This window comes from Salvelinus fontinalis, chromosome 2 (assembly GCF_029448725.1).
Source record: "Salvelinus fontinalis isolate EN_2023a chromosome 2, ASM2944872v1, whole genome shotgun sequence".
Classification (NCBI taxonomy): domain Eukaryota; kingdom Metazoa; phylum Chordata; class Actinopteri; order Salmoniformes; family Salmonidae; genus Salvelinus; species Salvelinus fontinalis.
In genome coordinates this window covers 54,236,195-54,252,812 of record NC_074666.1, presented here as the reverse complement: position 1 = coordinate 54,252,812, position 16,618 = coordinate 54,236,195, and the positions used below count along the sequence as shown (strand labels likewise).

The 16,618-nt window shown below is 41.2% G+C and overlaps 2 protein-coding genes across 2 annotated transcripts; both read right to left on the bottom strand.

Moving 5' to 3' along the window:
- Window positions 1-216: 216 nt before the first annotated feature.
- On the bottom strand, window positions 217-8,475 carry LOC129821228 (uridylate-specific endoribonuclease B-like). The gene is given in 8 exon segments (XM_055878638.1): window positions 217-581; window positions 794-947; window positions 1,917-2,029; window positions 2,266-2,387; window positions 5,830-5,950; window positions 6,700-6,860; window positions 7,340-7,421; window positions 7,423-8,475. Coding segments are annotated over 8 exon segments (1,122 nt in total). The 5' UTR covers window positions 7,522-8,475; the 3' UTR covers window positions 217-311.
- A 193-nt stretch (window positions 8,476-8,668) lies between these two features.
- Window positions 8,669-15,053, bottom strand: LOC129821224 (E3 ubiquitin-protein ligase RNF14-like). The gene is made up of 8 exons (XM_055878623.1): window positions 14,847-15,053; window positions 14,111-14,269; window positions 13,868-13,998; window positions 12,661-13,185; window positions 12,353-12,581; window positions 12,018-12,190; window positions 11,777-11,907; window positions 8,669-9,893 (listed from the first exon to the last, which is right to left on the bottom strand). Exons 2-8 carry the CDS (start codon window positions 14,259-14,261, stop codon window positions 9,833-9,835), a joined length of 1,401 nt encoding a protein of 466 aa, XP_055734598.1. The 5' UTR covers window positions 14,262-14,269; window positions 14,847-15,053; the 3' UTR covers window positions 8,669-9,832.
- Between the last annotated feature and the right edge of the window lie 1,565 nt (window positions 15,054-16,618).

The following is a 16,618-nucleotide window of genomic DNA, read 5'->3' as shown; positions in this document are numbered from 1 at the left end:
CAAAAACACAGGCATTGACAGTAAAATAATAACCATCCATTTTCCAGTTATTGTACATTTTGGCTTAGAGTGGCAATACTATGTGTAGCCTACTCACTGTATTCCACTATTCAAAAACTAGAAAGGTGAAATAATAGAGGTTACCTCTGAAGATTACATGCTGTGCTGCCAGGTCTTCTAGTTGAGCAATAATGAATACAGCAACATAACACTTAGTCTTGTAAGATGTATTGTATCTTTATTTAAAATAAAAAAAAGACTAAAACAATACTCATGACACTTGGGTGAGAGTGTATTTGAGTCCTGTTTGATTATTTTTTTTGTTTTTTTTGTTCATTTTGATATTTCACAAGAACAGGGTAAGTTGTGCCGATATGCTTCTGGTTGTAGTGGTGACAGACAATATCCACCTCATAGATACTGAAGAACACTTTGACACGCTCATTGGGTGAGACCAGGAAACACAGGGTATAAAGGGCAAACTCAAATTCAGGACTGACGCCAACGAAGATGCTGCCTTTGGGTTTTATTCCATTCTTCCAACTGAACTGTAGCGCCAGGATATGCTTGTTCTCGTCAGGCTGGTTTTGAAATAAAAGAGAGAAGAGAGAGACAACAATAAAGACATACAGGCCTACACCCATGGGACTGTCATTCAGTAGGTTTGAAATTTCTCACATAATTTCCAAAGAAATGCCCTGGAATTGTTAACTACCATCTCATCACAGTCACACAACTGATTCAACATGATAATCAAAACATACATTTATAATTTCAGTATTTTTTATCTAACCTGAGGGGAATTTGCGTTCACACTGTAGCCTTTGTAATCAATGTGTCCCAGCTTCTCTTGCAAATACAACTGAATCCAGTTATGAAAGCCGATGACTGTGCGGCCCCCTCTGGTCTCTCCGACAAAGACATGCTCAAACCCTGAGGAGTCTGGCCTGGAGGAACATGGGAGAACATCATGAGGCTGGAACATAGACTACTGATTTTACACCCTCTTTCTGAAGGGATGATATTGGGCAGGTCTAATGGAAGCTCATCCACCACTTGCGTGGTGGTGCACATGATGAAATTACAGCACAATCTGCGTGTTAACATACAGTATGAGTGTTACCTACTAAAAATAATAGACTACTCTCTTTCTCCTCCTAGGAATACACAAAGCTAAGTGCAAATCAAGTCCAAGTCGTGCATTGTAATCTCAAATCAAGTCCAAGTCATGCATTGTAATCTCAAATCAAGTCCAAACCATGTATTGTAATCTCAAATCAAGTCCAAATCATGCATTGTAATCTCAAATCAATTCCAAATCATGCATAGTAATCTCAAATCAAGTCAAGTCGAGTAACAAGTGTTTTTTCCCCAAGTCTCTAGCCTGAGTTTCATTTGGTAATTTTTCCCCCTAGATATAATGACTAATGTTCAAGTAGCTGTCTTTCGTCTACTCATTGAATGAAATAGCGGCCAGCCATTTTCATTTGTCTCATACAGTAAAATAAGATATCAAATTCTGACAAAGCGGTACAGAAACAGCCATTTTTAAACAATCCTTTGGAGTCATCAGTCTCAAGTCAAAATCGAGTCCCGAGTCTTAAGGCTCCAAGTCCAAGTCAAGTTTCAAGTTCTTTCCTGCCAAGTCAAGTCTCAAATAATCAAATGTGTGCCTTGAGTCAGACTCGAGTCCAATCTTGAGCTGCAAGTCCACACTCTTTGCCATTTGAATAGACTGGCATAAAGACAAAGGAAAAGAGAGTCTGAGGTGATGATACAGCTTTCTCTAATTGTGAATGGATTTTATATTGACTGAGCCTAACCCTAACCAGGAAAGAGAAAACATTTAGCAGCCTAATGATGAATTATTTTGACATCTGAAAAGTAACAGTTACGTAGAGGAGAGTTCCACCCACTTGCTAGCTCCTCGTCTGGCGTACAGCTCAAACCAGATACGGTAGAGCTGCTTCTTGAATTCCGGTAATCCCTCTGGGGAGAGCTGTTTCTCTACTAGGTACTTATGTGCAATCTAAATATGAGAGAAACATATGAAGACAATTTCAATCATGGGATGTTGATTGACTCACTTTCGCTGTTGACGTTCCAACTTGGCCATGGTTCTCCCTGTGAATTGATGTCACACATTTTTTTTTTTACTTTTTCTGATCACATTTATCTGTGATTTGACTTATGTTCCTTTTCATCTGATCAAATAAATACAGTTTTCTTTTTATCGACCTCTCCACCATATGTTTTAACTGGTACCTTCATGGTGGGCGTTCGAAGCATGCAGTCCAGAAACTTGTGGTTTTCTGCTTCCTCCTCTGGGGTTACAATCTCAGGCTCACCCGTATCACTTTCATAGTTATCCAGTAGAGAGATAAAGGCTGGAAGAAGACATCCAGTTTAGTTTAGAGTGTAGCGTGTGTTCTGATCTAGTAAGATCCCAGCAAACATGACCCCATTGGCCACATGTGGGTATTTGGTGGGCAAGGTGGGCAGGGGCTAGCCCACACCTAGCCCAAATCAGCCCAACATGGGCTAGCCCACAACAAGCCCAACGCGGGCTAGCCCACAACAAGCCCAACACGGCCTAGCCCACAACAAGCCCAACACGGCCTAGCCCACACTAAGTCTAAACCAGCCCGACACGGGCTAGCCTACACCAACCCAGCAAACTAGTGGACACCAGCCCAACATGGGCCACCCCACACCATAACCAACATGGGCTAGCCTACACCAAGCCCAGCACAGGCTAGTCTACACCAAGCCCAGCACAGGCAAGCCCACACCCTAATGTAGAGGTGGGGGCTCATTAGAATATTTGCAGGCATGGTGTACAAATAACCCCATTTCATGTTGTTAAGTAAAAAATAATACAAGATAAAAATGGCTAACACCATTCAAACCAATGAGGGTTCAGAACTTTACAGCCAACTATCTTTTAATTCTATTTTTTTCAGATATTAACGTATAGTTATAAGTTCACAAGTTATTTTTGTGCAACCTTTACTGAGTGTCACTCCAGTTTAAGTGTTCTGTTGTGTGAAATCAACAAAAAATGTATATTGTACACTGCCAGTGATGAAGTGGCTGTGTTTACACAGGCAGACCAATTCTGATCTTGCTTTCACTAATTGGTCATCTGACCAATCAGATCAGCTCAGAAAAAGATCTGATGTGAAAAGATCTGTTGTGATTAGTCAAAAGACTAATTGGTGGAAAAAAGATAACGATTGGACTACCTGTGTAAACGCAGCCTTAGATAAGTGCATATGACATAAGATAAACTTAAATTTTTTTCTGGTAAAAATATGTATGACAGTAACAACTTTGTTATCTTTCTGATACAATGTAACTGGCAGCCGATCCAAAAGGGTGGGCTTATTTCAAGTGAGTTGAGGGCTGCCCTTGCGCCCACCTGCCCTGGGGCCAATGTGGAGTGTATGGGTAAAAGGCACATCGGCCCAATGTGGGCAGCCTACATGGGGCCAATATTTTAGCCCGCATTGGGCCTACATTGTGCCAATGTGGACATGTTTGCTGACAGGACTAGTTTGTTTTGTCTATCCACTCCCACTGACGCCAGTACACATCCTGTTTGTATCGTGTTCAATCAGTGGTGACCCATCATTCAGGTAGGGCTGAGCCCCACCTGTTTTATTGCCTGTTTTGCATGTTATTTTGGCATTAGTACGTGTCACATATCAGTTCGCAAACAATATAAAAAAATACATAATTTAGTTAATAAAGCTGCATACAGACATGGTCTCTTTTTTGCTTTCTTGAGTAAGGCAGCTCCAAAATGCAGGTGTTTGAGCCTAGCTCAGTGCTTTCTGTGGTTGTGGGGCAGCCAGTGGAAAATACAGAGTGTAGGGGTTGGTAATGTCCTCTAGTTACGCCATAATTGTCGTCACTGCAAAATCTACAGGGGAGAGCTCGAAAATTCACAAGCCCCTTGGGTGCTGCATAGATTTACATTAGAAGTGCCTATCCAAGAAGGCTTAAGGTCATTGGCCACATTATAAAATGATGTCAGCTCACGTTATATCTACCGGTAGCTTTGATTGGACTGATCATGTCAACATCATACCTTCAAAATCTTGATTCATGATGATGACTGCTTGTCTAGCTTGCTAGCTAAGCAAGCTAGACAAGCAGTCATCATCATGAATCAAGTTGACAATCTAATGGCAAATTCTTTTCAATCCTTGTCATATGAAGAGAAATTATAGATATATCGTATCGGTGCTCATCGGCCATTGGAAATAAACATTATACAACAAGTCGGAAATCGCAAATCCAACATTGAATGTTTTGGAAGGAATCGGTGGCTAACTGCAAGCGTTGCAAAACAATCACTAGCCTTCTATTCAGTGGAGAGGGTTTGTGGTCCAAGTCTGGGTTTAAGGGTCTCTTTTCCAAGCTTAAAAGGATAAACATTCACATGCAACACCATGGGCCAGAAAAAGTTGAATACAGTGGCCATGCTGTTAATCCAAGTGACTTCTGCCGCGTTCAAAACAACTGGAAACTCAGAAATCTCGGACTTCAGTGAGTTCAAGACAACTGGGAACTCTGACAAAAACTAGCCCCGACTGGTGAAATACGTTTTGAACAGTCATCCAACTCGGAATTCCAAGTCGGGAACTTGGCCTTCTTCTACAGTAGAGCTTCGACCTGAAGATCACTGACGTCATGTTTTGACCTTGTTTTTTTCAGAGTTCCCAGTTGTCTTGAAAGCACCATGAATCCAGAGAATGCCAGACTATGATGACAAAGTGGGATGACAAAATTTGCCCACAAGAAGGACTGCCACCCCACCTTCCTGTTCAGGTGAGCACCGCACAACAAGGTGAGTCCAAAAATGTATTATATGCTGCTGCATAAATTATGTAATATGCCAGGGAGATACATATACTATAGCTAAGAAAGTAATACTAGGTGTATGTTGTGTAGTAAGCTGTTAGTGGCCCATGTACGTCACCCTAATAATTTTGTCCCTTTCCCCCTCATAACTTAGCCTACTGTTCTGACTTGGTGGTGCACATGTAGCCTATAGCCTGTTTTAGAGAAATATCATAATTTAATATTGTAAGAGCTTTCATTGTTTGCTTATATGCCCCCTTTATTTATCCTATGGTTCTGACTTGGTGTACAGGGAGAATACTGTGAGAACAGCCCATGTTCGGAATTCTGTCGCTTACATTTCAAAAGTGCTGAACACATATTTATATTGACTACGTCCGTCTTAGCTTGCTCATTAATGTCTTAATCGAAATTACGGATTGCCTCTTATACGCTCATCGTTCCCTTATGCAATAGTTTGTACATCTTAATTGTCAGTAGAACCCACATTTGTTTAAGCAAGTCAGCCATATCAGCTATGTTTTTTTAAAAAGGCAGTAGACAAGTCTAAATTAACTGTTTTGCTGCCAGACAAGGCTATGCCGATAGCCAGGTGTAGCAGTGGTAAGGATTCACTCCATGGTGTTGGAAATAAAGCTCTGCTGTTGGGACAGCTTTATGTAGGCCCTAACAATTTGTGGGCACTGTTTGTCACTGTTATAGTGCAATTCATGTATTGTTTAGTGTTGTGGCTTTGCTGGCATGCATACATTTGTTTTGTTGAGTTTGCTTCACCAAGATTTTCATGCTAAAATCGCCACTTGTTCAATTATACTTGAACTCCTGCTACTCTCTGCTTATGTAATACATTGCAGATATGACAGAATTTCCAAAGGAAAATAATGATAACACACAGGAAACTGCACGGTTGAAGGCAAAAGTTGATCCCAAAGCTCTAACCCTCACACGTCAGACCCTTACCTAAGAAAGACTCCTTTTTGAAAATGCGTTCATCGACAAATGAGAACAGAGGATATCCGGCTCCATCATTGTCATCATTCATGTCATCATTCATGTCAGCATTCACAGGCCCAGCTTTCCCCTGCACAAAGCACAGCAGAGGAGGAAGAGCAAACCAGTTACATACAGTATTCCAAATGTCTAAGCATTCCCGCCAATGATCCAGGAATACATATCTTTTTTTTTACATGGTAACCCCTTGATGGATAAAAAAAAACATGACCCAGTGCCCTATAAAGCTGCAACTCCAGTGTTTTGTTTATGAGAGCCAGGAAATTCTAACAACAGCAGCATGTTTTCCCTTGACTTGCATTCTCTCTCTCTCTCTCTCTCTCTCTCTCTCTCTCTCTCTCTCTCTCTCTCTGTCTCTCCTCTCTCTCTCTCTGCTCTCCTCTCTCTCTCTCTGCTCTCCTCTCTCTCTCTCTCTCTCTCTCTCTCTCTGTCTCTCTATCTCTCTCTCTCTCTCTCTCTCTCTCTCTCTCTCTCTCTCTCTCTCTCTCTCTCTCTCTCTCTCTCTCTCTCTCTCTCTCTCTCTCTCTGTCTGTCTGTCTGTGGCAGCTCTCTGTCTGTGGCACAGTGTCTAACATGCTATTGTGTCCTTTAGAAAGACACCACAGAGCAACAATCTAGAGCATTTTAGGGGTCTAGGTTTGTTCAGTGTGCTCTGACCTTCCTGATCAAACAATGCTTGTGGCCTCATGATGTTGTGCAAAAACATCCATTAGTTCATTTGGGGTAAAATGCATCTGTACAATTTGTCACGGGAATGATGTGTATAAACAAAACATTCACATACAGTAGTGCAATTTGGATCGTTTTCAGTTTTGCTACCTGCAGAGAGATCCGGTAGTCTGTCCCTGGTTTCAGTCTGTTGACGTCTTTATCCCATATATCCTGCACCATGGCTGATAGCTCTCGGTCAGCTTCAATCATGATGTGACTGGTTGGTCCCTCTGTACTCTGCAGGCTACAGCTGACTGTGTCAGGTTCCTCTGGTGTGAAGAAATATCACGGCATGTACAGTGACTCCTATGCTTACGTTGCTATACAACAACTCTAAATGGTGTTGTCAATCCTGCATTCCAACATCTGTACATTATACATCTTCTCAATGTATAAATTACACATAGGCCTACTAAGTGTGGTAAATATCAAAATATATTTTTTTATACCATCCATAAAATTGATATAACACATTTATTGGTCAATCAAGTTATCACGGAGGGAAATTATTCTGTGTTCATCAAGGTAAACAGTTTAAGTGTATGATAATTAGCTACATAATACAATTTCCAGACATGTTATCACTGAATCATTCAGTGAACTGATAATCAACACACCAAAAAAAGAGCCAATTACAAGCTAAAATTATTACATTAACAATTTTTGTTCAACATTCAGGTTTTGATTGACACTGTCATCTAATCAGCATCCCGCCATCGACGCAAGCTACTCATCATATATTACTGACCTTGTTCAGCTTTGGCCTGCTCACTGGTGTATAAAGAGAAGTGGTCTGTGGGTTTGGAGCAGCTAAGGGGATTCAGTCCTGTGGGCCGGATTTGTGCGTGTGGAACTGGCCTGTTTGAAAGCACAAATCTTTACTAACATGCTGGGAGGTGCTCCTATACCACGAGGCATGACAGGGGGCATTTTAAAGGGTTATCCACTGTCAGCAACTTTAGCCAAAGGGATTAAACTGTGTTGTACTGACTGCTTTTGAATCACTTGCTACAACATGGACTCTCTTTGTTTCTTTAGTACTGTTTTGTTCTTCTCCTGTCTCTGTCTCTGTGTCCTGTCCATCCATCACCCTGTCCCCTTCCCAAGTGGAAACACATGGTAATAGTGTGTATAAATAAGATACATTATTGTGTGTAATAAATAAGGTCCCTTGATAGGCATGGAGACCAGGGAAGCTGTGTTCCTGCTGAAGGACAGATTATAAGGGCCAGTTGAATCAAAGACAACAGTTACATTGTAGTCTGTGTCTGTAATATCATGACAGTTAAAACAATGCTCTCAATTCTCTAACATTTTGTAGATGAGTGGCATAAATCCAAAACATGTTTTAATACACATGTATTATTATTTTCATGACAGGAAATTAAAATATGTTTGCATTCTAAAATTGAAGGTTGACTTCAATAAAAGAAAGGCTGATTAAGTGATCAGGATTTAATCGAAGTCAGAACCTTCGATTTCAGAATGTGACCATAATCAGCAACGTGTCAAAAACCTCTTCATGTTAGTTCAGTAATTTTGGACCAACAATCATTCTTGGTTTCCTCTGCCACCTGTTTGACTCAGCAATGCCTTCTGTGTTAAAGACAATGACAGCACAGCCCTTGCACACTCTCGTGGAAGGAAAAGGCATTGTATGTTCTCGTTGGAAAGGTTGCGTCCTTTGGATGGGTCTCATCTCATCCCTAATTCAGCAGTCAGCTTTTCAGCAAAGCCAACAGTTAACTTACAAGGGAGGCAATATAACTAAAATGAGTAAGTACTTTGATTAAAACAATGCCAAAAGGCAGAATTTCTACCAGCAGATGGGTGCGACTATGGGACAAGATATAAGGAACTATAGTTGCATGCAGCGGTATCAAGGTACAAGCACTTTTGCAAGTTACAGGAATGGACTGGAAGTGATTCTGTTATCACATGTTCACTCTTAATACGGTGTGACAAAATAAACAAGGGAGTACATTTGAGTAACTTCATAAAACATGTATTGAGAAAAGGAACACATGAAGAATGTCCTAAAACCCCTAACATGGGAATGAACACTAAAACCAAAGGGTTATTTATGTATGTTTATGGTTATTACAACATTTTTTTTAAATTCAGGACTACTGCAAATATCAAAGACTGTCCCCCTATAACATTAACAGATAAAAGTGAAAGCACAATATAACTATTTTAAGAGCAGGACATGTATTTTGAATGTGATTTACATTGATGTCCATTTCCAAATCAGCCTCACTTTCTGAAAAGTTTCGATGAAGATCATAATGTGAGTAGGTAGTAACTAGCAAATGTCAGGGTGGTTATGGACATATCTTTTGTACTGAAACAATGACATATTTAACCTAATCAACAATGTGCGTCAGAGGAGGCTGGTGGGAGGAGCAATAGGAGAACGGGCACATTGTAATAGCTGGAATAGAGTAAATGGAATTGTATCAAACATGCATCAACCCATGTTGTATAAATTCCATTCCAGCCATTACAATGAGCCCTTAATCCTATAACTCCTCCCACCAGCCTCCTCCTGAGTATGTCCCATTCAAACAAATCATGTTACATGATAAATAAAGTGTACCTATTTGTGAAAAAGGAACAAAAACATACAGAAAAGGACAGTGTGTCTAAAAATCATTTTCCAGAAACATAAATCATATTTCTTGATGGCCATTGGATGAATGTCACATTTAGCAAAGCTTTATTCACCCTTTTTTTTTTTTAACATCAAGCTGTGAGCTCATGGTTTGGATGGTATCCGGGTATACAGAGAGTTAACTCATGATTAAAGTGGTTCTAAAGGACAGACATTCAATTGTATAAACATTATCCCAAAATGTTGTCCTCTGTTCTTGATTGTAAGATTTCACCCCCGTATCCCTGAATTTCCTTTTTTATATTGAGATTGATAAAACATACCAACATTATCTGTTCAAATCATCTAAACAAACTAACCCATTCGTTTTTGGTACACTCGCTCACACTCTCTTCACAAGTATTCCTTCAGAAAAATACTGGCCCTGAGTATTTGACTGCTGTATGGAGTAAGGTAATGTGCCTACTTCTAACTGGAATTGCTCTCCGCTAGCCATTCAACCATCAGAAATGACTGATATATTTTGGGTAAGTAAATGCCTGATCAATGATGGTGAGAAATTGTATTGCTAAATCCATGGGCGGTTAAAGTGCATACAAATGAAGCACGCATGGGAGGTATTGCACATCAGTCCTCTTCATCACTCCAAAAGGCATCATCTTCATCAATATCCACACCTTGGAACAGCCTATAAAATAACAACAAAGAAACACAAGAAATTAGTAATTTTTACTCATTAATTAAGAAGCCAATAAAAAAAAAAGGTTAGATAGACATTCTATGGGGCCGATTCAGACTTTGGAAATGTACGCCTTTCAAACGAACTTCTCAGTAGTTGGTATTTAAAATTACCTTATGGAGGTGCATAACGAGGTTTGCGGGCGTGGTTCCCTTGCGCGCACTAAATTCATTTAATTCAACCCCAGAAAACACAATTTGATCAGTGAGTTTTTGTTCAATTAGTTTCTATTAATTTATCTAAAGCAATATCTTTAAATACGGTGTTCATTTAATTTGATCGGCCCAAGACTTGAATGTATGGAGAACGCGTTCAGAATATACAAAGATAGCCATGAAAATATGCATATTTGTCTCCGTTTCAGAACCCATGGATAGATTTAAAAGCAAAAAAAATATTACATAAATGCTCCCGAGTGGCGCAGCGGTCTAAGGCGTCACTACAGCCCCTGGTTCGATTCCAGGCTGTATAACATTCTGCCGTGATAGGCAGTCCCATAGGGCGGCGCACAATTGGAAAGGGAAAGGGGGATACCTAGTCAGTTGTACAACTGAATGCATTCAACTGAAATGTGTCTTCCACACTTAACCCAACCCCTCTGAATCAGTTGCGGGGGGCTGCCATAATCAACATCCATGTCTTCGGCGCCCGGGGAACAGTGGGTTAACTGCCTTGCTCAGAGGCAAATTGTTACCAGATTGTTACCTTGTCAGCTCAGGGATTCGATCCAGCAAGCTTTCGGTTACTGGCCCAATGCTCTAACCACTAGGCTACCTGCCCCAGCGTCGTCCGGGTTTGGCGGGGGGAAGGCAGTCATTGTAAATAATAATTTGTTCTTAACTGACTTGCCTAGTTAAATAAAAAAATATATACATATGGATTTCACTCCCTAGGAGTCACTAGAGTGCGATGAGCCAAGTAAAGCTCTGTTAAATATATGTGGCTTTTACTTACGGTTGCTACCGATAGTGGTTAATAATATTTAACATACACTATAGCCTACAAATTTAAGGAAACAGGAAAAGTCGGGGTCATATGATTAAAACATTATAGTGAATAAAAACTGTAAATTTGGCACGACTCTGTCTTGTCATCCAATTTGGCTTGTGTCTCCAAATTGAATCCCTGCAAGTTATAAGGCCATCCAATAAAAATTCGGTATAAATGGCACAGCATTTCATACTTCACTGTGGGAAAGGGGCATAAATAGGCCTAACTGTCATGTTGATATGCTGATATGATATTCAGTTTCCTGCCATACCGTATGATTATTTTCACATCAATCTCTAGCGATCACAAGGTAAAATTGTAAACATAGATAATATAGCATATCGCCTTATCTATATTAATAATCCCATTATCCAAACAAATTATTAATTTACCTAGCTCTTTTAACAATTTATAAATTACAGTACATGGAGAATACCGTTTTTTTATATTGGAAAAAATTAAGTAGATGCTTTTTCCACTTGGAACCGGCAGGTTCGCTCAACTGTATTCACCGTTTCCTCGTGCGTAAAAGTGGTGTAATTATTAGGGAATTAAGTCCAGGTTAGAATAGGATGCATCTGTAGACACACCTCTGCCACACCTGTTTCTTTGATCTCCACCCTAAACGCTTACCTTGCTGGCACTGGTAATTTCCCCATGCTTAAATTCAAGTTCAGATTACGCATAGAGAGAAAAGTGAAATTTAAATTGATGCACGTGTAACTCGCATCTGAATTTCCCCCTATGTGCATAATCCTTATGTATCCTACATCTCAAAAGGTCACAGAGCCAATTGTCACTGACAACTGCTGAAAAAGGAGGACAATAGCAAAGCCCCTCACTGGTTGTAGCAAGGCGAGGAGGGGTTGTTGAAGTGGCTGTAGGGGTTGACACGTGTGAGCTGGCCCAGACACAACCAGCAGAAGTACTGCTTACACGAGGTGCAAGTCATCTTGTTGCAGCCATCAACCTTCTACACATAAAGACAGAACAGAGAAGATGATAGATCAAAATCATGTAGGAGCAGCAAAACATATGCATACTAACTAGTTATAAAGCTTTGTAGTGCGGAGAGCAACATACCTGTATATTAGTGCCACAGCGAGGGCAGCCTTTACAGTTCTCATTAAGCCAATCCCTGCTGAAGGATTCCTCCACAGCACGCTGGATGACCCGCTTCCCAAAGCGCTGCTCCATGAACTTCTTCCCCTCGGCACTGGCAGATATATACTCATCCCGCAGGCCTCGCAGCTCATCTACAAGGCAGGAGGTAGAGACCACTCTCAATACCATAATACTCTAACCTACATTTAGATTGACCATCTTTAGTGTATAGACTGTGCACAGTATATAACTCATTAATTGTCAGGTAATATACTATATAAACTATGTAATACAATGTAAACTATTTCCTTTACCTGCTGTGACCTTGCAGTGGGACAGGCCGTGGTATCCCCGTTTGCAGAGGGTGCAGAAGGCGTACTGGCAGGCAGGGCAAATGCCCATGGTGGTGTCTGGCTCCACCATCACAGCCTGGCAGCAGGACTGGCGAGGGCAGTACACCACATCAGCCATCAGATCCAGGCTGGACTGAAGCAGAAGGCGGTCATAACGCGCAAACAACTCCTCCCCGACAAGGAGCTTGACCTGTAAAAGGGGCAGTGCATTAGTCAGTGCTCATAAGATTGTCACAAGAGCTCATTAATGTCACAAGAGTCAAAGTTACCTGTGAGGGTGTAGCCAAGGAGGTGCACTTGGGCTCGGGGCAGTTAAGGCACTGAACGTTGCCGTCGCGGATCTGAATCTGGAAGTATTCCGTCATGCAGGTCTTGCAGTACACGTGCTGGCATTCCTTAAAGCACAGGCAGCCCGAGCCCAGCTTCTCCATGAAGCAGATACCACAGCAGAACGCCTTGGCGTCAAACACCTTCTGCCGCTGAGCTTCATCAAAGTCCAGGAGCTGAGGTAGGATATCAGTACGGGGGTCAACCACCAGGACAGCACGGGGGTCCGGCTCCAGCAGGGGCTCCAGTTTGTCCTTCTCCCCGGTTAGACTCCCCGCCCGCTTCACACCAGCCTCACTCCTCTTCCACTCCACCGGAGCGTTGCCCCCCTTGACCACTTCCAGGGGAGACTTGACGTCGAGGAAGGCAAAGGCCTCCTCCTTAAGGAACTGGATCCATGTGAAGAGAACAACACAGCCCTGGTTCTCCTCCCACAGCCCATCCAGGCGCTTGCATAGAGAAGTCATCTGAGGGGGAGAAAGAGAAGGGTTGGTGAGGAGCCTGTAGACCCGACGTTGAATTCTACATCGGGCATAAGTGAGCGTTTGGATCAGGAAAGTTTCCTCTCACAGCATCTACAAACCAGAATGTTGAATAAAATGATATTTTAACTTACTTTACCCGTTGTCCGTGCGGTTGGTCCTTTTGCAGGTAGGAATGTGAGAATATATCCACAGGAAAGTATAATTATATAAACTTTTCAAAGCACTGGTAGTGCTTTCCGATTTTTATCACCAGAAGCATGCATAGAAGCATGTAAACACGTACACGAGCTTGGCAAGTATGCATGCATCTCGTGCATGTATTTTCATCTTGTGCGCATGCTTCACATGATAGAAACCTGAATGCACTGCCAGCGCTTTGAAAGGTTTATGTAATTATACTTTCCTGTGGATATATTGTCTGACGTTCCTACCTTCAACAGGACCAACTGCTCAGACAACAGGTAAAGTAAGTTAAAATATAATTGTATTCAACATTCTGGCTTGTAGAGGTCATGTGAGGGACAACTTTCCATATCCAAACGCTCATTTATGCCCAACGTAGAATTCAATGAAATTCAAAGTTGGGTTTCCAAGCTAGAGGACAAGGGGAATATTGTTGAAACATGTTATGTGATTTCTTGTCATGTTGATGGGTCTACCTCACCTGGTCCCTTGACAGCCATTTGGAACTTAGTGTATAGACCGGAGATGAGGAAGAAGGGTAGTCAGCAGGAAGTTCAAAGTTAAGCACCAGAGGAGGTAGGAAAGATATGTCATATTCGGTCTGCTTGTTTCCTGTCAGAAACATACAACACATTTGATTGTTCAGGTTTTAATGCTGATTGACAGTTGATTCATTTTAAAAGGGACACTCAGTATTAATGGAGAGGAAGGTAAACAGCCTTACCATTGACTATCAACTTGAAACTAGGAGGAAGTTCAAGGCATAGCTGTATCTCACCGCCCTGTGCAGATCTGGCTCTGTGAAACTCCTCTTCATCGTAAATACTCGCTAGAGCAAGCAACTCATCCTCCTGGGCTTCCTGGTCCTCCGACATTTACATTCCTGTGCGGCAACAATAGTAAAACCCGTGAGGCTCTGCGTGATAGCCAATCTCATATTGATTGGTAGTATATTGGCCCTGTCGTGTAATTGGTTTCCAAGCCAATTACAATCTGTAGCTAGCTAAGTATTGCTTTAATAATACAGAGAAGTATAACACCAGCAAATACACACAGCATTAAAGCTAAAGTGAGAGGTAACAAGGTTAAAAAAACTAGCTCTTACAACGTTTCAGGATAGAGCAGCATCATCATCATAATAATAATAATGCATGGGTATTAGGTAAGTTAGCTAGCAGGCTGATTAGAGAGTCGTCTAACGTTAGCTAACTAACAGTTACCTAGCTAACGTTATATAGTTTCAACTAGAGAACCATGTTCTAAAGTGACTATGTAACAAATCTAGCTAGGCCCTGATCTCAAGGGCTGACGACATTAACGTAACGTTTAGCTAACTTTAGCTGGCGAAGTGCCTCTTTAATACTTAGCTATCTATCATGACTAATCAGTCACTGGCGGAGATATATAAAATGACTATTACAACTAGCTATCATTTTCTTAGATCATGTTGTGTTATTTACCTTTTGCTTCAGCCCCCACAAATTACGTTTTGGTTTTCCCTAGTTAACACAGCCACAAAGTCATAAACTCCGCCTATTTCTACAATTTATCTTCTTAAAATCTGATTTTAAACCAAACCTTAACCACACTGCTAACATTTTTGTTTTCATAAATGTTTACGATATTTGTCTTTGTGGCTGTGTTATCTAGAGGAAACCCAGTTTTTGGATGACCACTGAGGTATAACTAAGAAAACGTATATTTTTTATTAACAACAAATCAATACAGGAAGTACATGTGGGAACACAAGTATATATAAATAATATACATTACACAAGGACCTTAAGGGACATACACTTATAATTCTAATAGCTTTTTTGTTAGTAGAGTATTTAATTGTCTTAAAGTGTCTTACAGTTCAATTAATTTTTGTAAGGTAAGAAAATGTGGTGTTTTGTTTGTAAATGTACATTTGTGAATATGAAATTTAACGCCCATTGCGTACGTTGTCGACGTGTCGTCCCTGGGCCGCGGGGTGCATTCTGGGCGATACTGGGACAAGGACCGCTGTCAAGGAGTGAATGGGAGTCAATTGGTATGGGGTCAATTTCACGCCATATGTATTGAATTCAAAATTTAAAAAATCATGAACATGAAAAATAAAGATGAGAATGTAAACTTTATATTTTCGAGGACGGGTGAAATAATGGATGTTGAAATCAAAAGCCAAAAAAATGAAAGCAAAATGTATAGAATTGTAAACAAAAATAAGACAGCAAAAGCAAAAACAAAAAACTTGTAATCAAATAATTTTAAAGTGAGAGCAAAACACTATGACAATTGATTTTAAACAATATTTGAAAAAGAATGCAAAAATCGTTTTCGGTTCAACTTTCCCAGCAACCAATATTGAATACATTTTGCCTACCTCTTTATAAATTGTATATACACTGCTCAAAAAAATAAAGGGAACACTAAAATAACACATCCTAGATCTGAATGAATGAAATATTCTTATTAAATACTTTTTTCTTTACATAGTTGAATGTGCTGACAACAAAATCACACAAAAATGATCAATGGAAATCAAATTTATCAACCCATGGAGGTCTGGTTTTGGAGTCACACTCAAAATTAAAGTGGAAACCACACTACAGGCTGATCCAACTTTGATGTAATGTCCTTAAAACAAGTTTAAATGAGGCTCAGTAGTGTGTGTGGCATCCACGTGCCTGTATGACCTCCCTACAACGCCTGCGCATGCTCCTGATGAGGTGGCGGATGGTCTCCTGAGGGATCTCCTCCCAGACCTTGACTAAAGCATCCGCCAACTCCTGGACAGTCTGTGGTGCAATGTGGCTTTGGTGGATGGAGCGAGACATGATGTCCCAGATGTGCTCAATTGGATTCAGGTCTGGGGAACGGGCGGGCCAGTCCATAGCATCAATGCCTTCATCTTGCAGGAACTGCTGACACACTCCAGCCACATGAGGTCTTGCATTGTCTTGCATTAGGAGGAACCCAGGGCCAACCGCACCAGCATATGGTCTCACAAGGGGTCTGAGGATCTCATCTCGGTACCTAATGGCAGTCAGGCTACCTCTGGCGAGCACATGGAGGGCTGTGCGGCCCCCCAAAGAAATGCCACCCGACACCATGACTGACCCACCGCCAAACCGGTCATGCTGGAGGATGTTGCAGGCAGCAGAATGTTCTCCACGGCGTCTCCAGACTCTGTCACATGTGCTCAGTGTGAACCTGCTTTCATCTGTGAAGAGCACAGGGCGCCAGC